The sequence below is a fragment of the Leptidea sinapis genome, chromosome 32 (genome assembly GCF_905404315.1).
Source record: "Leptidea sinapis chromosome 32, ilLepSina1.1, whole genome shotgun sequence".
Taxonomy (NCBI): domain Eukaryota; kingdom Metazoa; phylum Arthropoda; class Insecta; order Lepidoptera; family Pieridae; genus Leptidea; species Leptidea sinapis.
Window position 1 is genome coordinate 2,072,325 of NC_066296.1, and position 25,673 is coordinate 2,097,997.

The window sequence follows — 25,673 nt, forward strand, 5'->3', positions numbered from 1 at the left end:
CGGGCCCCGGGGCCTTCTTGGAGTGAAGCTCTTTAATGATTAGCTTCACCTCTTCGTAAGAGGTGGGTTTTATTACATCGCCTGAAGGGCTCAGAGCGGAGCGACGTTCAACTTCACGATCAACTTCTTCAACGTGTGTCGGGTCGGCTGCTGCATTTGGAGAGCACTGACTCTCGAGACTATCGGCGAGGCATTCAGCCTTCTCATCGTCATCGAGCGCCGGCTGCAGTCCCGGTCTGTCCAAAGGAGGCATGACAGTGGGCGACTCCTGTTTGAACGCGCGAGGCAGCTTCCAGAAAGCCACATGTGATGGCTTAAGGTTGCCGAGCAAGCGGTCCCAACGTTCGTCGCGGAGTTCCGCGATACGTTCCCGTACCACCCGCTGTAGGTAGCGGAGGTGGCGCCTATTCTCGACCGACGGATACCTGTCGTAAAGTCTAGTGGCACTGTGCTTCTGTGTGAGTGAGTTCCTGACCTCTGGAGGCAGGTTTAGGCGATGCGGTTGCATCGTCGGAACCTGCCTGGAGCAGGCCTTGATCCTATTCTGTATATGTGACGTCACATGAGAGATAGCACTGTGAGCCGTGTCGACCGAGTCGATGACGTCCGGTATAAGGTCAAGGTCGTCGGACTTGATAGACTCGAGATCCTTTTCCAGCCGTTGCCAGTCGATCACTGTTTTCGTCGGTGGTTGAAAGTTAACCGGTGGGCCTAGATTTAGGACGATGGGCCGGTGGTCTGACTCTAAATCGTGAAAAACCTCGATTGAATTTACATTGAGCGTTACGTTCTTAAGTAACGCAACGTCTAGAATGTCGGGTCGATGCGCGACGTTATCCGGATAATGTGTTGGTTCGTCGGGTGCTATTACTGAAAAGTTCAGCGTGTCTGTCAGCGAATCTAATAAGATTCCGTTTCTATTTGTGGCTCTACTGTTCCAGCTGGAGTGTTTGGCGTTAAGATCGCCGCCCACTATGACTGCAGCCCCGTGGCCGAGTAATGCTTCTATATCTGTGTATAATACTTTTTTGTTGGGCGGAAGATAAGCTGAAATAACAGTGATCGGTGATTCGCCATACTGACTCGGATGGCAGAGGCCTCGATGTTAGTGAGGACCGGAGGATCTATAGGTATACAGTGTAGAGACCTTTTAAAATAAATGAGGGTGCCGCCCATACGGGTGGTGCGATCATTTCTGACTAAGTTGTAATTAGCGATACGCGGATCGCGTATACGTGGTTTTAGAAATGTCTCTTGCACTATGAATAGGTCTAATTGATGTTCGTGAGCGAACTCCTTCACCAAGTCTAGTTGAGGCTTAAGGCCTTGGGCGTTAAAATACGCTATACGGAGCGTATGTGGTTTAACCCGTCCGCTTACGTAATTAGGCATCGCGAATGTTTTTATACTTTCGCCCTATATCGGTGAGGGCACCGCTGGTAGGTAATAAAATACCTGTATTACTGATCACCAGGATTCCACTTTTACACAGTGACGAAAAAGCTTGAAATTCAAAAGGATAGAGGTAAATGTGTGTGTGTGTATGCATGAGAGGGAGAGTGTGTATGTGTGGTCAGTGACACATTATAATTACACCCGCTGTAACTGGTAATCACTTTTTTGTTGCAATAAAAAAATATTATTTCATTATCTTTATGTTGTTATGTCCTTCTTTTCATAAGTTTTCTAACGAATAATGTCAATAGATACTATTTTTTATTTTGAACTAACTGCTGCCTGATCATTATTTTTTCAGAGATTCAGAGAATCAGAGAAGTTTTGTGTACTTGGTTTTTTAATTTCATATTTTTTTGTAAAGATCAAGTTTTTATTTTTTCAAAAATGAGGTTATCATTGTCTCTGTTACAATAGTTGGACGTGTACTTGGTGCGACATTTAACAGTGAAACTGATTTTTGTGGGATTCAATATATAGTATTAATAGTAGATAAATGTATGTTAACTATTATTTATATATATTTTCATTGAATAATTTCTACAAAAAATACGTCCTAAAGTATTTCTAAGAATCCTAAAATAATGTTTACGTTGTGAAGCTAAGAAGTTTTCATTGCTTACAGTGTAAAGGCATAAAAGGCATTTTTTTCTCAAAATTGATTCCTTTAGAATTCTTTTTGATGTCATTTCTTATATACTAGATACTACTACCGCTTCGGAAGCAAATGGCGCTCTGAGAGAGAAAAAGCGGCGCAAGAAACTCTAAGACGTACTAAGACGAACCGTTTTTTTTTCATTACCAAATTCATTTGAGTTTATTTAATAAGACGTAATTAAGAAAACAGTTAACCTGAAGGCGATCCATGCAACTTCCCGCTAAGCTCTTAAATTTTATCTATCTTTTTCGAGCTCAAATAGATAGCTGTTCTAGTCTGATGAAAGTATAATAAAATATTATTTTTTGAAATTTCAAACTGCAATAACTTTTAAATGGATGAACAAATTTTCACGCGGTTGGTGGTATTCGACGCAGTATTTAAAGCCTCACAGAGGATCGTTGAAAATATAATAGCAAGTTTGAATTGATCGAACCAGGAATTTTGGAGTAATATAGAAAAAATACTTTTTTCGCACGGACTAGTAAAAAAATAACGACTCCGTGTCACCTTACATAACAGTGTAGCACCAAAACAAGCCGATTAACGTGTAAATACATAGCCCCACGCACACACTTACACTACTACAGGCCGCTAGGCGGCCATTATGAGAATTGTCATCGTCTGTGACAGATCAGTTTGCGTCTCAATAAAATATTTTAAAAAGTGCGTGCGTTGTGAAAAAGTGTAAAAACGATACTATATAAGTGTTTGTGGCCATATATGATTATTTAAGGGAGAAAAAATTGTGTAACTACATAGTATCCCCCGTAACCGCACACACACTAGGATAACGGTGTTTCACTTGCTAATATCACGGCGTGGAGTCCTTCTTTTTATACTCGTCCGTGTTTTTTCGGTTTTCTTTCGTTCACGATATCTCTCGAACGAATCAAGATTAGCCGTGACCGCCGTGGTTTTTTAATGTTATAAGCTGGTTAGTTTTTGGTAAACTAAAGCCGTCTCAAAGTTATTCCAAGAAAACACGTTTCAAATCGTTTTTAAGGAAAAAATTTTTTGGTAGTTTTTTTTAGATTTCTCAAAATCTACCGGTCCGAATCGGACCAAATTATATCCAAAATCTAAGTTTGGCTAAGCAGTTTCTAATGGCGCCAACTGATCAGAATTAGATTTTTTTCAAAACGGGATAAAACCAATAACTTCTTTGAAAAATTTAAATTTTCTTAGCGGGAAGTTAAAAAGAAATTGTCTTACAACAGAAACTTCTAAACACGCGACAACATTGTAATATCTTCACATATTTTAATCATAATCTATCAAAGTGTAGACTTTATATTTACTTCTACTTTATGATTCACTTATTTTTTTTAATGATAATAAGGGACCAGACGAGCAGCACGTTCAGCTGATGGTAATTGATACGCCTTGCCCATTACAATGCAATGCCGCTCAGAATTCTTGAAAAACCTAAAACTTCAGAGCGGTACTACAATTGCGCTCGTCACCTTGAGACGTAAGATGTTAAGTCTCATTTGCCCAGTAATTTTACTAGCTCCTGCGCCCTTCAGACCGAAACATAGTAATGTTTACACATTACTCCTTCACGGCTGAAATAGGCGCCGTTGTGGTACCTATATATAACCTAGTCGACATCCTGTGCAAAGGAGCCTCCTTCTGTTAAATACTGTTAAATATTATATATAACTTATCGCAACTTACCTGCTAGTTCTAGCGCAGTCTCCAAATCCGTTTCCATGTCACATCTCACTGTGTCCTGACATCTCTTCTCCAGCTTCATGTTACTGCAAAAAACAAATAACATTAACTCCGAGGTTTTCCTCGCAAATTCATAGAAAGCGAACAGACATTAATTAGCACACACATAAGAATCGTAGATATAGTATTGCATAGAAGGAGCCGTGAGTTATTCATAAATATTTTTACACAATGTTTCTGTACTCGGCTTTATGACGAAAACTATAAAGTTGAGTATAAGCGTTTAGCGCGCTACTACCTCGCTTTTTGTTGTTATAAAATTGTTAATATATTAAAAATACAATATTAAACTTTTGATTAATATACCTAGTCTAAATATAAAATGCAAATATTTTCGACTATAATATGTATTTTTTCATTGAAGTCCAAAAAAATAAAGATGAATTCCATGACAAATTAGTCTCTTAGATTTCAATGCAGGCCTTTCGTCTATCTGGCCACAAATTTACGGGCTTACGCACTGCTTCCTTGGAAAAATTTATCACTACATCTTGTTCTAGAGATTTCTAAAGACGATATAAATACTTAAACATGACTTGGAAATAAACATCCATATTCACCATACAAATGTTTGCACCTACCGGGATTCAATAATAAAAAAAGTCTGGGGTCAGTGGGACACCCTGTCCTGCATCCGGCTCCCGTCCCGTCGGTGGTGCAGTGCGCCGCATGAGATGGACCAACATTATTAACGAAAATATCATGCGAGCGTACTATGGGGCTACAGAAAGGGAATGAAGCCTCACTGCGTATCGTTCCCGAATACTTTCTCTGTTTCAGATCCTTGAATCAGGAATGACCGTTACAACACAACGACTGTCTGATCAAGTGCGATGTATTAAACGTAAAAACGTGTTGGATGATGCCACGCTTGATCGACTACGCTCTGAGGTGACAGTCTCAACACCTACCACTGATCAGTCCCAACCACCTAACGATCAAGCGAACTCGCGATGTCATCTTCCTGGTGAGTCTATCAGGCATATTATTTCCGGATGTTCTCGTCTTGTCAATCGAGGGAATTTGCACAGACACAACCAAGTAACCAAGTCTATCCATCAGCAACTTGCTCTTGGATACAATCTTGTGCATTTTGAAGTCCCATATTATAAGTATACTCTGGAGCCAGTTCTGGAAAACAGCCGCGCCAAGCTCTACTGGGACCGATCTATCATCACGGACAGAATTATCATTGCTAATAAGTGTTGGTAGATCAGCTGAGATAGACAAATTGTCGAAGTACCTAGACCTAGCACACGAGGTTACTGACATGTAGTATGTTGATTCAACATTAACTGTCCCAATAGTCTTTTTCGTAAACGTTCTTACAGCAAAGAGCCTCGACCATCATCTAAAGTGGCTCTCACTAAATAACGGGATTTAGAGTCAGTAACAGAAAGCAGCTGTTTTGTGCTGAAGTTCCTCAGTCTGTCGCCCTAACCACCGGCGGAATTGTCTCTAACCGACGCCTTAGAAACTCTATTTTTAATATATATATATAATAACATGAGATTATAATAACTAGTAAATTAAGAATATTACAAAAATTTTCATCAGTTAACACTTATTTATGTCATAGAGTTAAGGAGCTCTGTCTGATTAATAAAATAAACATATTAACTGTTGCCTCACATCCTTGTTAGTATGGGTATGTACATAAGCACCTTAACGTATTTTCTGAAAATTGTGATACTCATAATATTTAAGAAGTGTATGATAACATGGCGCAAATTACAAGGACTGGCGTGAAAATAGTGGGTAAAATAGTAGTGGGTTCTACTGTATTCGTAAAAGTATGTTTATTAGACGCTCTTACGGTTAAGGAAAGCATCGGGATGAAAATAAATCTTTACAATAACTCTTGCAAAGATATTCAAGTTTGTGTTTCCATAAAAATACAATATAAACTTATTATAAATGCCTAAACCTAACTTAACTAAATATGCTGATGCTCAACTTGGCTGCAGCGCTGATTTTCAGCATCTAACTGGGAGGGGGAGTAACTTTGCGCAGGAAGCCGGTTAGATTATGGGTACCACAACGGCGCCTATTTCTGCCGTGAAGCAGTAATGTGCAAGAATTACTGTGTTTCGGTCTGAAGGGCGCCGTAGGTAATGAAATTACTGGGCAAATGAGACTTAACATCTTTTGTCTCAAGGTGACTAGCGCAATTGTAGTGCCGCTCAGAATGTTTGGGTTTTCAATAATCCTGAGCGGCACTGCATTGTAATGGGTAGGGCCTATCAATTACCATCAGTTGAACATCCTGCTCGTCTCGTCCCTTATCTTCATTAAAAAAACTGTCAGAATCCCAATAAACACTAAATTTTAATAAAGAGAAAAAATTGCATTATAACACTTACATGTCTGCCATCTTTCATATAAAAATAATTTTAGTATCATATATACGTAAAATACTATAAATATAATGAATATGATAGAACAGAAATATATTTATATTAAAGTAGTGCACATGCGACTAAGGCCTCCAATTTACCATCTTGGCTTACAAGGGCTTGCTTGCACCCAGGGTGTTTTTTTTTTAGTTTATTGGCCAATACAGAACAAATACATAACAATTTTTATGAAATAAGTACCACGAAAACCTTACGGGTTTATCTGGGTACCTAGAGCCATTCAATTTATTTTTAATCTTCAATTTTCTTTTACAAAACCTATTATTTTTTCTGTAAGTATCTATTAAAACGAGTTTTGATTTTCGTGGTAGTTATGTACACTTCTTACTTGTGTTTTGACGCTAAATAACCCAAGTCAAGCGAGAAATGGCAGTAGTAAGTAATTATTAATAAATAAATATGATAATATTGCAGTAAAATTAAAAAAGTAACTTACACAGCGAGTATTTTCTTAATCTTCATTTCGCTTAGTTATTTGCAATGCCAGCGTAACTAAACACGTTCGATTTAATGCGTGACTTACAAACGTGTTCGTAGTTGTAATGTTATGTACTAACTGCAGACATTTTCCTCACTGCTTTAACTTTCACGTTACTTATTTATGTTTTAGGTCTTGGTTATCTTGTTATAAACGCTTTCCGACAGAAAGTACGCCTGTATAACAAGATGCAGTATTTCCTGCGATAACTATCCGCACAAACAAACAATGAATTCAATCTCTACGCAGTGCCAAAGAATCAAGCCGATCGGAGATGACTTGATCGTCGATGATTCCAACCGCTCTTCGTTGTATGCGGTCAAATGGAAGAAGTCGGTACTGGGGAGCAATTAAATAACGAATACGGCTGTATGGGCTTGAACCCTTTTCCTGTCCTAATAATAGACGAAGAAATAAAAAAAAAATATAAAATGTCGCAAACGTCCGGTAATATTCTGTTACAGTGATGCGCGTGCATCGTAAAATTTCATTCTCATCATTTTTTCATAACGCGCCTAAATAGGTATAACTTCAAAAAATAAACAACGGTTATTGGTTTGCAATACTTTGCTGTTAAAAATAGTAAGGCGTTATAATTTAAAATCAAATTGATCTTCAAATTCCATATTGGAAGGGGTGCGCGTCTAGTATTTGAGTAATATTAACACTTTCATTCATGACAAAAATAATATTACCTATGACGTGTAATTGCAGACATACATCATACAATCTGTAAACTCGTTTACAGGCGTAGTAACTTAGCGACGTAAATTAGTTCAAATTGTTCTAATCACGTAATAAGAAGTCAGCCCTTAGATTAAGGGTCTTCTGTCCCTATCTCGCAAAAGAAAGCCACTATGGCAGAACTAAGTTGTAACGTCACATTTTATTATGGCTTACCTAAGTGGCTTTCTCTGTCTGATCAGAAATATTAAAACTCTTATAACCTTTTTGATCGATTGAATGACGTTTCATCATTTCATTTGCAAAGAGGATGTAAATACTATGTTGATTTGTAGTAAATCTAGTTTCAAAAATTAATTTACGTATAATATCCAATTTGTTGTCCAATGGGTACAGATCTGGGCTAGACGAAGGCCAGGGCAGAGCTTGGGTAGTTCGTGCGTTGTGAATAGATGCAGAGTCTTACTGGAAGGTCCAAGGTACATTTTGAAAGAGTGTATTGCTAAGAGGTTTCTCTTCAGAGACAGTCTTGTGATGCACTTTAGTTGAAGTTTTAACTCCTACTTCAAAATAATGAAGCACTGTGACTCCTTCAGCCTTTGGTGACTGGCGCAGGATTATGACCACTTGCTCAGCTTGTTTGGAGCTATGAGCGCACACGCATTTTGCTGAGAAATTTCTTACATCAGTGAAATAGATTTGCCGGGACAACAAGCTATAGATCGAGCCACTCTCTTTTGACTGTAGGGATTGCATTAGGTCATATCCTATATCAACGCACCAAGCTTCAGGTTTTCTTTGAGATTACGCGAAAAGTCCCAGCGGCAATATTTATTTCTTGCGATAGAGTTGTATGCGTCTTAATAGGATTTCGGAGAATTTTTGCTTTAACATCATTAATAGCCTTTTTAGTTCAAGCGGCCACCCCGATCTTTTATAGTCTTCGACAGAGACTGTGTTTTGTAGTAGTCGATAGTAGGATGTACGAACATACGATTGATATTTAGCAATTGAAATATCTTGGTGATTACCGACGGCTTCCTACCCACTTTGTGCACGACAATCACTACAATTCCGTTTTATTTAACACCCCCTTACAATATAATTATTTAATATTAATCTTGAAAAAATATGTGAATTTCTTGAATAATTGGAAACAATTTTCGAATTTTATAAAATAATAATTAGAAGTTTGCAAGTTGTAACAATAGTTGTGGTCAGACAAGTTATAATGATTATTAATATTGTATATAAAGGACTCTCGTACTAATTAACATTTAATTATTTGTAAATTATACTAATTTCAATTATATACTTTTGTTTCTAACCAAATGGTTCCCCTGGTTGCTTGCTTTATGTTCATAAAATCGAGTCATCTTTAATAACCAATTTATACCAGTACGCCACTTCAGAATAAAAATATGCATAAACTGTGGACAACACAATTTATGCAGACAACGTATTCTTTCATTTTTTGGCCACATAGAAATACCGAAGGCAAAAGATCGCGGGGTCGTTCTTAACATGGGTGAAAACATTGTAAAAACATGGGTGATGAAAACTTCAAATTCAAATATTTTCAACAATTTGTTATTTTCAAAGTGATATCCCATACTTATGCGATTAAAGAAAAATTGTTTAGATTTGAAAGAGCGACATCTCAAGCCAATTTCCTAGTATGCAATTATTGGGGTTGAGCAGGTTATCAACTGTAAAGTAGATCCTGTAGATGAAGCCACAACCTGAAGTTGAAAAAGACATCGATACATCACTCGAACAGTTGTTTCAGTTGGAAGAGCGCTCGGACGGAAGTTCGATTTACGCATCGTGCAAAAATATTGGTTACAAATTGAATTTGTATGATCAAATTTTTTTTTAAATAATATATGTTTAAATTCAGTATGTTATTGAAGTTAAATTGTTCGAATGAATCAATATTCATACTTACCATTTAATCATTTTGTATTTGCGATAAATATTCATTGATTCTCTATACATATCATAATTCTACAACACACTCTCCCACTTCACAGTTATCACTGGGTTCCTTTAGGTCGAACAATTAGCTGTTATCAAAATAGTTTTGTTTCTGTTTGTCTGTTAATGTGTTATAATTTAGATATTGTTGTTTATTTTATAATTATTAACAATGTCTGTATATACAATGTATCTTTTAAATTGATTGGCCTGTTTAATATAATTGAATTTAAAGTGTAAACTTTATTTTCGCATTAAGTTTTTAATTTCATCAATTCCCGATTGCCAAGAAAACGAGTTATTTTTTTCTACTTTATTGTATTTAAATGTACTTTAAACAGTTATTTATTTAAAAGCCATAACCCTCACTTCAGTGGCAGCGGGCAGAGCATATAGTACGACGGACAGATGATCGGTGGTGCAGAAAAGTCCTGAAATGGCGACCACGTGCCGGAAGACGCAGTGTTGGTAGGCCCCCCTACAAGATGGACAGACGATCTGGTCAAGATCGCCGGAATGCGTTATATGAGGGCAGCGCAGGTACTATCGTCGCGGAGATCTTTGGGGGAGGCTTTTGCCCAGCAGTGGACGTCTTCCGGCTGATGATGATGAATATGATGAACCCTCACTTCTGGGATTAAGTATAACCGTCTAGACGGTGGGCTTAATTAGTAAGAGCGCTGGGATCCGAGATATCCGAGATGCGCGGGTTCGATTCCCGCACCGTCCATAAATTTTGGTACAAATTAAATATGCGTACTTTAAATGTTATTGTTATTATTCACAAAGATATTTTTCTGGTTCGAATCCCAGATTCAGAGAAAAACAATTTTAATGCATGTTAGGTTAGGTTGGTGAGAAGTTAGCGCTCGTTTGCATGAACATAACTGCCTATGGTAAACTAAAATTATAAAATATATTAGATATTGTATGGCACAATTTGGGCCCATGTATCTTATGGTCCATCTCCATTTTATTACAAATATAATTTAACTGTAAATGAGATCCTGTAGATGGAGATACAGCCCGAGTGTTAAACAATATTAATTTGCTTTGGCATTTTATTTCGATGGAAATATATTTTGCATAACATATATAGTGAAATTACTGGTTTCCTTAGACATAATATCTTTTGTGTTCAGGTGAAGAGAGCAAACCAGGTTGCAGCTGCTAAAAATTTTATGTTTTTCAAGAATGCGGTGCTTCATTGAAATGGGCGGGTGATTACTACAATCAGGTGAACATTTTGCTCATATCGCCAGTTCTTAATATAAAATAATTATGTATTATCCTTAGTATGACCTACTGAAAGAAGCATGCTTAAATTAAGGAAAATTAATAAGATACTCAGCCAGAAGATAAGGAAGAAAACAAAACTAACTGATGCCTTAAGTCAAGCATTAAAACTACAGTGGCAATGGGCCGGACACATTTCCCGACTACCAGACGCTAGATGGACCATTCAGACCACAACATCGAAGGGACCTGCAGGAAAGAGAAATGTGGGCAGACCGCATAAAAGGTGGACAGATGAGATTAGAGAGATTGGCGGAACTAACTGGCTCGAAAAAGAAAATAGAAAGGAATGGAGTAGAAAACTAACATAGTGCATGCATAATAACTTACTAACATAAAAGTTAATAATTAAAATAGTCATGTTTGTCGACTAACCGTATTAACTTACCAACACTAAAATTTATAAAATCAAATGGAAAATCATTAAAAAGGCTTTAACATCATTATTATTCTTGATATTATTATGACGTCTATTGTTGCAGATTTAATCGTGACATGAGGAACAACCTTCAAAGAAAAATCAAATCTATCTTTATTAATAACTAGCAATGTCCCGCGGTTACACTCGCGTAGATACTGATCGTGAGATCGGGGATACCATGAGGTAGTGGAAAGTCTCCTAAGTCGGACTATAGATTTGTTTTTGTTAACATAAAAGTATTATTTTACTTATTAATTTTCTGTAGATTGATATTTTTAAATCTTAATATAGAACGGATTTTAATGGGAATTACTTAATGGAGTGCAATTTGGTCCAACTTGAGAGATAGGATAGTATTTATTTCGTTTTGGGACATTCATTTAATGGAATAAGGATTAATACAGATGTATGAATAATATGGTTTAATTATTGTCGGCACTTACATCATCTTTAAAAATGTCAAAAGTAGATATAGTGGCATTAATAGAGTACTTAGACTTTTTTTTTGAAAATGTAATATAGTCTGTGTCAATCAGTGAAGATGCAGCTTTCTAATGATGAAAGAAGTTATGAAATCTGTCCTGTAGTTTTTGTGTGAAAAGATTACAAACATGACGATGATGAAGAACAGCATGAACTTGGTGATCACGTACCATCAATGATATATAAGATAATATCTCATTAGATAATATTTAATGTCAACAGTTGAATCAGTACTTACTAATCGGATGACCACCTAAATCTGAAGATATTGAAATATTGACTGCATCCTAGTAATGTACAATAATATTACAGGGCCTGTTAGAAGTCTAATATAATCGAGGAGTAACATATATAAACTTTAACTGGCCTTACAAATAAACTTGGTATAAAGTTATACCTGATAAAAAACCAGTCAAAAGCAATATGTCCTTTTGTTTAATCCTAGAATTGAGGGATTTCAGTTAAAATAACAAATTGTTTAGAAAATTTATCGAAGTAGGCGTTACTTTGCGGAAATCCATAATTATCAAAATGATTTGAGTTTTTCTTTAGTGTTAATTCCGCCAATTCGACACGTGTTTCGCCTCTACACGAGGCATCTTCAGGACGTGTTGTCTCGCCAAAATCTGGACGAGTCTACTCGTTTTTTTAAAACTAACACTAAAGAAAAGAAAAAGAAAAACACAAATCATTTTGATAAATTGTTTAGAATTGAAAGAACGACATCTGAAGTCTATTTCCTAACTATGCAATTATTAGGGTTGGGGGAATAATTAAATTAATCAAAAACTTATGAAATGAGCCACGACCTGAGATTTGAACAAGGCATACAAAAATTACGATCGATACGTCACTCGAACGGTTAGTTCAGTGGAAGAGCGCTCGGACGGAACACGAGAGGTAAAATATTCTAGTCCCACATCTATCATATTCAACTGTACATGAGATCCTGTAGGTGGATGCAAGAGTTAAACAATATTCAAATAGTTATTAAATATTTCTCATAATTCAGGGGAATTATTATTAGTACTATTATATAGGGATATAATCTTCAAAAAGGTGGATACAATATTCGCTATGAAAACAATATACTTATAAACACCACAATCATTATTTTTAATGTTATAAATTATAATAGTAATTCAATAGAATTTAGCATAGATACTCGTGCGTGCTTTAGATTTTTTTTAATCTATTTAAATTGTCATGTCCTACGGAATTATATTATGGGGTAGGGACGCATAATATATTGAGAACATAATATTTGTGCTTCAGAAAAGGGCAATTCGAGCAGCCTATAAAATCGGTTCAAGGAATTCATTGAGAGAAAACTTTGGTGAAATTTAATATTATGACAGTACACTGCCAGTACATATACGAGAATCTCCTATACGCTCATAAAAATATCAGCCAATTTAAAAATAATAGTGATGTACATAATGTCAATACTCGAAACAAACATTAACTCGCAATTCCATCTACGGCTCTCAAATTTTATAATAAACTCCCAAATGATACTAAAATATTATTAATTATAAAATTTAAATGTATCGTAAAAAATAAATTAACACCTAAGGCCTTATTATACCTAATATGATAGATTATTTGAATGATAAAGATAGTTGGAATTAAGGTTTCTAAATTTTGTTTATGAATATTATTATACTCATATGAATACTATTGTAACTTTTGTACTTCATCTTGACTTGCACTAAATTAGTTATAAAGTTTTACAGTGACTTAAGATTTTTTGAATTTGAAGTGTGTAAGTGCCCATTGATAAATGCAAAAAGACATTTAACCAAACCTTCTATATTCATATCCTTCAGTATTTTAGAAGAGTTATCTAGTGAATTAAACTGAGTCCTCAAAAAATTACAGAAAATAATAGTTAACTCACCAATTTTCAGTATATAAAAGGCTCGCGATTAAAAACTTTTCAAACGATAAAAATAATTTCCTTTGTTGCCTGTTCGAGATCAAAACACATACTGTGATAAAATTCCTTACAATTCAAAACTCCTAGAGAAAAATATAATGTTACTAATTACTTATTTAATAATTAATCACACAATTATGACTGTCATGATTTTATAGTCATAATTTATAACATTTTCAAACTCCCTTTGATTGTGGGAGGAATAAACTTATTTATATATATTGCAGATTTTATTGCATTTGGTTAGATAAAAGCACGTTCAAACTAATTAATCATTTATAACAGATTTATTTAGTGGAAATTTACTTTACACCGAATAATTTATCAAATACATGCACTTACATAATAAATGCAATAATTTTGGTGTGTGTCAGTCTGAAGCACCGTAGCGAGTGATATTACTGGGCAAATGAGACTTAACATCTTATGCCTCAAAGTGACGAGCGCAGTTGTAGTGCCACTCAGAATTTTTGGGTATTTTAAGGATCCTGAGCGGCACTGCATTGTTATTGGCAAGGCGTATCAATTACCACCAGCTGATCCTGCTCGTATCGTCCCTAAGGCCATGTGCCATATCTTACTCTGTTGCTGACAGTATTGGATGACACCAGCCTAACGAATCTCTCTAATAAAGCGATTCACTCGATTGTATGAACCAATGATATTCTATACATATGGACATATCATTCGCAGTCTGATAACGGAACGGTAAAAGTGTGCTTAATGACAATGAAGCACACTTTTCTCCTCAGTCGTGTTTCAACTGTGTGTTAATAAACAAGCCTAAAAGTGCTATAAAAGGTGCATAAATAATATTAAACATAAACGACTCAAAAAAAAGATGGTGTGAATTATCATCGGTAAGGTTAGTTTATTTATATAAAATTGGTATTCAAAAAGCGTTAGTAATTTAATAAAACCATTATTTTTCATTAAATATAGTATTAATTATTGACAAGTCCCCAGACAAGACCTGCTTGTCAGAATGGGACAGATGAAAGGACCCATTCAAAAATGAAAACCATAGAGTCACTCTTTTTAACCGACTTCAAAAAGGGAGGAAGTTCTGAATTCTTCAGTATGTTTTTTTATGTTTTTTACCTCAGAACTTACGACTGGGTGAACCGGTTTTGTATAATTATTTTTTTATTTGAAAGCTGGTGCTTCCATGTTCCATGTAAATAGAATAAGATTAATAAATTAGATTTTATAAAAATACGCAATTATTTTCATACTTTTTAGTGCATATTATACCCATTCTTTTGGAATAGTGTTTTTGAAGTCGGTCGGTTTTGTTAATTTTTATTTAAAGGCCTAGTGAACAATGATTAGCAATATTGTATTTTATGTAATGTGAACGGCTTACAAGAACGTGAACGTTTACATACCAAAAAGATACCCTGGAAAAGATATCTTAAGTCTAAAAGACAAATTTAATTTAATTCAAGGAATTTAACATTTAAATAACCAGTTTAACTAATTATTTTATGTAAATAAAAATATTATATTTGAGTAAGTATAAGTTTCTCTTATTAAATGTTACCTTAACTTATTAAATCCAAATTCCTTTAAACGGTAAAGAAGTAACAAATATAAACACAAGCCAATAAATAAACATATAAACTTTCCCCTCTATAATATGAGTGTGATTTTGAATAAAAATGTAAAAAACCTCCGACTGAACAGATCTTGATCGAAAAATAGGGACAGACCGACGAACGTAAAACTTATAGCAACTCTCTTTTTTGTCTGGATTTAAAAAAATACCTAACTACTACTCCACTGATGTCACTGTCCAAATCGGGTTCTAAATTCAAAATACGTAGCTGGAACTGAAATAGTGTTTACATTGCTGCCTATTGACCAATAATAATTTAAACAACTGGAGTAAATGCAGAAATGTATAGACCTAGCAGTCGATTAGCTTATTATGGTGTCATTTGTGACATGTGCCACATTTCGATTTTGTATGAGGTGCATTGTCTATATGTATAGAACGTCATTGTATGAAACGTACAGTCATTGATAGATTGACAGATGACGGCTATAATCTTGTAAAAAACAGAGATAGCCTAAATCCACTACGTTTTAAGCAACTGTTCGCTTTCAAACTTGGCCGGATTATGCTTCGTTGCCAATCGCGATACAGTAATTACTACTATTTTAAACTTATGTCAAATAACTGCACGTTTCATAGTAAATTAAATTCAAATTGTTACTTAGGCAGTCCTGCCTCTTATAACGTAGTATTTTCCATTACATCCTCTTTGGATGACAGTACTGGAGATGTCGTATGCACGGGCCATGCAGGTCTCTCTCAGGAATTCGTCGATCATTGCCACTGAAAAATTGTGTTGTAGTTTGATTTTATTTTAATTTATTTTGGAGTCATACTACAAAAATAAATTATGAAAGTAAAGTAAGTATTTATAAAGATTATCACTGGGAGTGTTGCGAAGAGCTGTTTCACCTGATTCCTGCCGCCGAATTCACCCTCGCACGACACGCCACAAATTAGGATAATATTCCCACCACCTGGATGTGTGGTGGTCCTCCACAGTGCGGTTTTCAAGGAGCTTTCCTCCACGCACTACAAAGCTGTGGAATAATCTTCCTTGTGTGATGGTGCCGGGGCGATTTGACAAAGGTACCATCCTATACGCTGGTAACGTTCCTTCCAACCTGTCATTCCTCTGGTGTTGCAAGAGAATTTGGCCGGCGGTGATCACTTAAGACCATGTGAACCGTACACTCGTTTGTCCTCCTTTCCATAAAAAAAGATTGTTTCCATACATTATCAACATTACAACTGTACATTAAAATGTAACAATAAACGTTATTAAAGAAATTTATTCTGATATAACTTCTTCTTAACACTCGGCTTAATGAAAAATTAAAATAATTTTACGTGTATTTTTGGTGATTGACGTTGACGAGCAATCTTTTGATTTTTTGTCAATAAAATATTTTTGACTTTGACTTTGACTTTAATGCACGACATAAAAAACATAAGTAGTTCAACTTCATTTAACAATTTGATACAACTCTTACAGGATCTTGTCACGGGAATAGACAAGAGACTAGGATTCCGAAATTGAAGTCCACTCTACCAGTGGGAGGCTCCTTTGCACAGGATGCCGGCTAGATAATGGGTACCACAACGGCGCCTATTTCTGCCGTGAAGCAGTAATGTGTAAGAATTATTGTGTTTCGGTCTGAAGGACGTCATAGCTAGTGAAATTACTGTTCAAATGAGACTTAGCATCTTATGTCTCAAGGTGAGAATTTTTGGATTTTTCATTAATCCTGAATGGCACTGCAATATAATGGGCAGGGCGTATCAATTACCATCAGCTGAACGTCCTGCTCGTCTCGTCCCCAATTGTCAGAAAAAATGGATATTTAATAATATAAAAATATCAAAAACAACAGAACTCTATAGTTAGTCAAAGAGAACGTAATTTTTGACGAGACGGAATTTGCGCGTTAAATATATGTAGGCGGTAGCTTATAGTACCTACTGATTGTAATAAGTATAATATGTAATGTAATAACCCCTATAGCCCAGTGGTTAGTGACCCTGCCTACTGAGCTAGAAGTCCCGGGTTCGAATCCCAGTAGGTGCAAACATTTATATGATGAATATGAAAGTTTGTTTCCGAGTCATGGATATTTAAGTAAGAATATTGTATTAAATATATCGTTGTCTTGCACCCATAGTACAGGCTATGCCTAGTTTGGGGCAAGATAATTTGTGAAAAATAAAAATAAATCATAATATAAGAATGGTGTACTGTCTCGCCTTACTGAGAACACCAAACTTTATAGGGGCCAATTGGAACATCTCTAGCAAGTGGCTACGGAACTTTTATCGATGAACGCATAAGTGTATGTCTTGTTCAGGCAAAGAGTAAGCAGAAAACACGGAAACATGATGTTTTTAGACAAGTTTTGTGGTGAAAGTATAGCATTTCGAACTATGAACACTACTTAATCCTGTTAGACATATCCTTAAGTCTTCTTTGTTGGTTGCTAATGCTTGCTGTTGGTTAAAGTTAACACAGCCGAGCCTTTTTGAACTACCACTTTTCTTTGAAGTTAAACAAGTTTTTGGCATGGCGTGACGCATTTTTTTGGTACTTCTCTCAGAAAAGTTATTCTTATAGCTTGAATTTTTTTGTGTAGGTTCATTTATTCAGATTAATAGTGAATTACAAGGATTGTAAGCATATAAACTGTTTTCCACCCAAGAATTTTGAAAATATTGGCTTTGTTACATAGATGGCGGGCCGGCAGCCGTGAACTCATATCGCTCAAGGTTGCTGGCATTTAGTGTCGCCTTAAGCCAACGTATTGATTATGCGCTCCTGGAGCGCGCGCCGTGAATGAGCGTGCCGAAATTTTGAAAACATCTAAACAGTGCGCCACTGGCGCGCGAGGCAGCTCTTCCACTTCGTTCAGTCATTCAGTGATCGTTCACCAAGGACGTTGGTCGTGTTCGAGCAGCTGCCGCTTTCATAGTTATTCACAATATTATACTCAAGAAGAAACATTCTTATGTCCCAGTTATGTCAGTTGGTGCTGGGGCTGCTGCTTCGACTGCCGAAGACAGCAAGCGTAGCAAATATGTCGGTCTCAGTGCGTTTTACATCTTTCTGCCGTTTGGTGTCGAGACACTTGGCCGGAGGGGCCCAGAGGCGCGGAGATTGTACAAAATACTATCTACCTTTGCTATCTACGCTCCTCATTAGGGCTACTGGTAACCTAAGCGCTGGCAGTAGTTATCCAATGCGGCAACGCTGCCAGTATTATTGGTACAGTTCCCTGTAACGATAGTTTTAATATAATGTAATCATAACATAGTATTGTAAATATAGTTATAAGATTTGTTTTGTTTGAAGAAATGGATGTATATCATCATATTGTAAATACAATATTTCAGTGGTCATACTTGAAAGAAGTAATATTCTATCATAGCGTGAGGCAACGCCATCTAGTTTCGGTTAACGACAAATGGACGAGATACTTTTTCCACGAAAAAGCACTATGTAAGCTTCGAAAGAACTGGGATCACATAGACCACCAATAAATCAAAACTGAATTTGTTGTTATTATATATTTTTATAATGGTAAAGTATGCATGTATTCGTGACAACACAAAAAATTATATACATAGTTAAATTAAGAAATTAAAAATAGGATGTCATGAAAAGGACACTCACTCAGCATTTATGGAATTGAAATAAGGACCACCCCAATTAGAAAATTGTTTTTCAGTAGGTGCCCACCAAGTCGACCTGTTGATAGCAGCCGTAGAAAACACGGTTCTTTTTGTTATAGGTTTTAAAAGTGACGGTCTAAAAATAGTACAAAAAGAAAAGAAACTAAAAAGATTGAATTGTAATGGGAGTTTTAAAGATTTTTTTTATTACATTAAGTAGGATATATTTTGTTTCTTTTTTTATTATTATTAAAGCTGTTTATTTTGTGATTATTATTATTTTTATGTCTCTTAACAATAGAATCTCTAATAGAAAAGATTTTAGTTTGTCTTTAAATGAGTACAAACTTTTTTGATAGGTGGCGGCAAATCATTCCAGCATTTGGAGGCGCTGTATTTAAAGCTACCCCTTAAGGAGAATTTTGCCGTGATGCGTCTGATAACTCTCATTTGAGTTCGACAACCACTTAAGCCTTTTATATAGGTAAAATGGTATTCTATATTTAGCCACACTAAAAAGTAACGAGGCAAAATGTAATTGCTTACGAAACTCCATCTTCATTATATTGTTGGTGTCCAGAAAGGATTTCCAGGATGTCTTACATTTAAAACATATATTGATAAAATCGAAGCATTGCAAATAAGGTTTTTAAAATTACTTGTTAACAAAAAACAAAAGCTGAATGTAAAGACAATTACTCAAAATTATATAAAATTTGTAAGTAAAAAGCACAAATACCTTTTAGCCTCAAATAACCATGACTCTCAAGATCATAGCCCATCCTTAATTAGTCATAATCATGGCACCCGTTCGATGACATCAGGCAAACTTGAAGTACCTAGAGTAAACAATTACTTTGGCGATAGAACTTTAAAGAAAAGAATACCATATCTGCTTAATAGTTTGCCAGACGACATGCGACGGGAACCAAACAAAAATAAATTTAAAAAACTATTGAATCAATTTTTATTTTTGCAGTAACATTTGTAAAATAGGCTTTAAGATTTATTTTATGAGATTCGCTCGATCCTGTAGACAAACTGTGTAAACAGTTTTACAGGACTTTGTATTATTTTAAGAAGAAACTGTATATTTATAAATTAATAAAAAAAAATACTAAACGATAGTTACAAACATTTGGGTCATTTTGGGGACTCACTCAAAACATTCCGTAGTAAAATTTTATAAAGTGATAAATTAAATAATTTGTAATTTAAAAAAAAATATAAACAACTGATTTCAACTTTTTAGCGAATTACCTAGAATGAAAATGTCATTGTGATTTTTCTTTCGGTAATAACTTAATACGTTTTTTTTAAATTATGTATAAGTACTTCAATTTATTATACCATATAAATATTTGAAAGGTTCATAACAATTGCATGCTGCATCTGCCTTAAATTTTTTTTTGAAAATAAGGGACAAGACGAGCAGGCTGTTCAGCTGATGGTAATTAATACGCCCTGCCCATTACAATGCAGTGCCGCTCAGGATGCTTGAAACCCCCAAAAATTCTGAGCGGCACTACAACTGCGCTCGTCACCTTGAGACAAGATGTTAAGTCTCATTTGCCCAGTAATTTCACTAGCTACTTCAGACCGAAACACAGTAATGCATACACATTACTGCTTCACGGCAGAAATAGGCGCCGTTGTGGTACCCATATTCTAGCCGGCATCCTGTGCAAAGGAGCCTCCCACTGGTAAAGATAATGCATTTAGAATTAACTTTAGATTAAATTTTGTATTGTTGCTTGAATTGCTGTAATTATCACTAATGGATTGAATAAATAAAATAAAAAAAGGGTGTTATGTGTAATTTGGTGCAACATAAGACTGGCACAAGGTCATTGTCCAAAGGTAAATTTGAAATACCCATGGTACAAAATTACTATGGAGATAGAACATTAAAAAAACGAGTTCCATACTTACTCAACAGTTTACCCGAGGACATAAGACGTGAGCCTACACTTGTTAAATTTAAAAGTTTACTAAAAAAATATTTGTTAAATACGCTATAACCATTTATGTAAATTAATTGTTTCAATAACTTACTTAATAATTTATAAGCTATGTTTATGTAAAGCGAATTACCTGCAGTCAAACTACGTTAGCAGTTTTGCGGGGCATGGTAAAAAATAAATTGTAACTTTCATGATTAAATATATTACATACATACATACATGTGCGCGGGATAAGGAATATAATATAATGAGGTTCAATAAACATTATCATCACTATTATAATTATTATAGAATCAATAATTCATCGATAGCAGACCACCCATAACTAACGATCCGATAATAACTACAATGATTTAATTTTATTTATACAACTAGAGACTCGCGTAGTACTAGCTAGTAGCTTTACCCGCGACTTCGAGCGCGTGGAATAGTTACTTTGTGCAGCATTTTTCATTTTTTAATAAACTCACGTTGCAAATAATATACATACAAACTGCTGTGGTTAATACATTCATATAAGCTACCAACTATAGAACTTTCATCCCCCTTTTTCACCCCACACTTGATAGTGATTTGTGTCAGTCGATATTAACGTATTGCATCACTTCACGGCAGTAATAGGCGCCGATGTGGTACCGATAATCTAGCCGGCATCGCATGCAAAGGAGCCTCCCACTGGTAAATATAATAATATACCGAAATGTTCCGCCGTACGGATTAATATTAAATCACTACTTCTTCTGGTGGTGGTCTGTGAGACACCTGGGAGGAGTTAAGCACCTTCTTTTTTCTATGGTGGAGCGGAAGACAAAGGTCAAAGTTATTTATTTGCAAGAAACATTTATAGCTACTGATGTTACAAATTTAGAAGTATGCACATGTTTCGTTTGGAAAGATACGCAAATATTTTAGTGGTTACATTTTATAATCCCTACTAATATAATAAATGTGAATGTATGTTTGCTTGTTACACTTTCACGCCTAAACCACTGAACGGATTTTGATGAATAAAATTACAGAGATAGACAAGAGCTTGGGAAAGAACATAGGCTACCTTTTATCGCGATTAAAAAGCTTGGCTGGGTTGAAATTTATATGAAAGTATGTCATGTATGTCAACTGGATAAAAAATAAATAAATATATGTTCTAGTGTTTTTAAAATTTAGGAAAAAGGGGGGTTGAAAATTTTATATTTGGTAGCTTATAAAAATGTATTAACCACAGCAGTTTGTATGTGTATTATTTGCAAAGTGAGTATATTAAAAAATAAAAAATTCTGCCCAAAGTAACTATTGCACGCGCACAAGGTCGCGGGTAAAAGCTAGTTAATAATATAATTGTAGAACAGTCGTCAGTAATTGTCGTAGCCCCCTTAATAAAAAGATTATTGCCTCGAAGGAGGTATGTGATGTGTATGGGTTTTGGAAAAAAATATTGACAATTTTATTTTTTACCTAACAAGTAGTGTTCAGTAAAATTCTGTTATAATTTATGTTTCAATTAGTGACGACCTGCTCGTCCCTCGCGTGACTGCATGCCTGCCCGTGTATGCATGCCTGGTTAAGCATATGCAATGGTAGTTAAAACTCTATGGACCTTTTAAATAACCTGATTAGCTTTTACCCGACCCAACCACCTTGAAACCCAAACTCAACAATATTGAATCGTCGTTAAGATCGTCCCATCCATATATTTTGGGGGTCTAATCTAGTCGATACCACTTGGTGACTGAGTATTCCTCAGTGACATTTCCAACACCATCTATATGCTTTATACACATACTAGCTGAACCAGAGACGTTGTTCTGTATATAATAAATAAAGTACTGTTTTGTTATGAATTTGTCAATAATAATTCATAACATCAAGAAGTATTTCGTAGTCTCCCTGTTGTTATAGTCAATAAATTCTCTCATAGAAAATAAGTCCATACAAAACAAATATTGGAAACAAAATTAATTATGGGTCCTAATTCGATCCTAAGTCCTATCTCTCAAGTTTGACTAAACTGCACTTCATGAAGTTATCCCCATTAAAATCCGTTGATCAGTTTAGGAGTACACTGGAAACAAACATCAGGACACTGGATATATATATATATTATATTAAGACAGATTAAGGATTGGTCTCTAACTAAATAGCGCAGGCATATTCGTAAAGAGCGGCAACTAATACTACGCCCGTAGGCGTACTCGAGCCAGTCTCGTGGTGAACAATGTGTGACGTTGTCGTGTCTCAATGTCATGTTCTGTCAAACTTTTAATTAATTTCAATGTAAAAGAACACGAAGCGTATGTTACAAAATTTGAAAGATGCCATTGAGTGTCTTTTTTTTTTTAAAGGTGGAAATACAATTACGTAGATATTTACGTTCCGGGGCGTAATATGTCGGACTCGAGTATCCGCGTAAGCGGACACCCCATACCGACTAAAACCTCCTCTATGCTGTTAGCCCTGGCTTTTACAGCGAAATAGTACGTGGGCCGTGGAGGCCGCAAAGACTACGCAACAACAGTCGCGGGGCGTCTCCTAAGGAGACTCGAACCTCGGACCGGCTGTGTGCTTGTGGGAAGGAGAGAGAATGAAAATGATGATGAAATGAAGATGCCATTGAGTGTCAAGATGCCACGCACACAAGTATCTTTTCTTGGGTAGTGCGGTATCTAGTTGTAGCACAGCGGAGACCGACCCTTAATCTAAGTATTAAGACATAGATAGATGGATATTTATGTTTAGAGTCATATACTGCCCAAAATATAGTAACTAATCAAGTGGTAATGCGTTACAAAACGCGTGAGAACATGTAATACGATCCTTTAAGGAGGAATGTCTCGTGTCTGTTATATCATCTGTACTTAGATAACATTCGGTAAATTATTTTTTATTTATTTATTATTCTTGAGAATAACAATAACATGCTATCACACTTGGGTTATTTAAAAGTACGTTAACCCGGCTTATGAAGCTTTACAACAAAATTCTTATCGCTCTGAAAGTAATTTTACTCTGGCGTCACCATCGCGTGGGTGGGCATCTCATATGCCGGGCGATGTTGACAGGTATATTGGTGTAGTGGTTTTCAAAAGCAGAACCCGGCAAGACCAAGCGAGCAGGCAAGCCGTTTCATGAAAACGTAGTTTTTTTTACAGTAAGGGACGAGACGAGCAAGACGTTCAGCTGATGGTAATTGATACGCTCAGCCCATTACAAAGCAGTGGCGCTCAGGATTCTTGAAAAACCCAAAAATTCTGAGCGGCACTACAATTGCTCTCGTCGCTTTGAGTCATGAGATGTTAAGCCTCATTTTCCTAGTAATTTCACTAGCTACGGCGCCCTTCAGACCGAAACACAGTAACGTTTAGACGCCGTTGTGGTACCCATAATCTAGCCGGCCTCCTGTGCAATGGAGCCTCCCACTGGTACATGTACACATAAACCTGTCAGTGTTAGTATTCAGGATTTTGAAATGAAGTAATGTGTTGGTATTTTTATTGTCTTCTGTGTCAATGATAATATAATATTTCAATCTCGGAAATAGCAAAATAAATAGGAAGCCCATAAAGACAATAATATAGTAAAATAAATAAACTTACCGCAGTGTTGATACTCCAACAATAATAAGTAAATATTTCTTCTGCGCGGTATTCTAAGTACATAGCTACAGTAAATTGTTTTCGTAACATCACATGGTGGATTTCTTTATGTTAAGACTCATTTAAATTAAAAAATAAATCTTATAACTATATTTACAATACTATTACTTCATAAAATTAAAACTATCATTACGTGGATACCAAGAATACGCAGCATTTCCGCGTTGGATAGCTAGGCTGATCCGATGACCGAAATAGCTGCCAGCGCTTGGGTTTCCAATAGCCTTATTGAGGCGCGAAGATAGTACTTTGTAGATTCTCCGCGCCTCTGAGTCCCACGGGCCAAGTGTCTCGACACCGAACGGTACATAAATGTATGTCTCATTGTGACCGACATATTTGCGACGCTTGCTGTCTTCGGCAGTCGCAGCAGCAGCTGACGTAACTTGGACATGAGAAGGAGCCAGAGTGACGACGCATCCCACACGAACGCCCTTCCCTGTGCCCAAGCCACCAGGGTCATGCCATCAGGACGATCTCCATCACGGCAAAATAAATTAAATGCATTGTTCAGCAAAAAGTGTTATTACTAAGTAAATTTGGGACAATTGTTTTATTACTTTTTATTGTGATTAAAGATATGTTATTTAGGGTCACGGCGACATGTTTCAAATGGACAAAAATCACCAACATTAACCACAATTATCAAAAATGGAGGAAATCTGTTTTTTTTTTGTTTGATGCTCATAATTTCTAAAGAACATGTGATGGATTTTTTTGCTGATTTTTCTGATGATATTTACCATCTGTCCTATTGTAAATTTCAGCTTGGCGGTGAATTTTGGGACATCCTGTATATAGAGCGGACAGACACGAACAAAATCGAGATCCAAATGTATCACTAACTTGATAGAAATTCTATTAGTTATTGGTATGTCATTCAACTGATAGAGTCTCTTAAAAGTTTACAGTTCCGCAAAGTGCACGTAAATATGTGTTACGTCTGTTAGAATCAAGGTACCTACCGCTTCGGATCAAAATCTTTAACTGAAACACACGCTCGGCATCATAACACTCGTGTGGGTAGGTTCGAGTCGACTGAAGGGAGCGCAAACAGTAAGAGCAAAATTTACAGTAACTGAATTTACATAAACCTTCTGAAATCGGCAAGTACCCCAGGGCACTAGATTTTTCAGAAATACGAAAATCGAAAGTGCCGTACGGCACACTATTCCCTCACCAAGTTTTGACCCTTATTATGTTTATAAAATGGTTTATTTTGCATGGTATTTTAGCTTGTTTCGATATCTTTCAGATAAATTCACTCAAATCATTTTAATTATAAGCAAT

The 25,673-nt window shown here is 35.9% G+C and overlaps 1 protein-coding gene across 3 annotated transcripts in view; it reads right to left on the reverse strand.

Annotated features, from left to right (window-relative positions):
• The window catches only part of LOC126974544 (uncharacterized), a 50,875-nt gene extending 37,290 nt beyond the window's left edge, over positions 1 to 13,585 (reverse strand). Inside the window, exons 1-2 of one of the 3 annotated variants that reach the window (XM_050822067.1) lie at positions 13,507 to 13,585; positions 3,794 to 3,876 (exon numbers count right to left, since the gene is read on the reverse strand). In XM_050822067.1, coding sequence (XP_050678024.1) covers positions 3,794 to 3,872 — 79 coding nt within the window. In that variant the 5' untranslated portion in view covers positions 3,873 to 3,876; positions 13,507 to 13,585. Of the gene's footprint in view, positions 1 to 3,793; positions 3,877 to 6,703; positions 6,874 to 13,506 lie in introns of those variants that run through there. The other 2 variants (XM_050822066.1, XM_050822065.1) reach the window with 2 other exon arrangements.
• Positions 13,586 to 25,673: the final 12,088 nt, after the last annotated feature.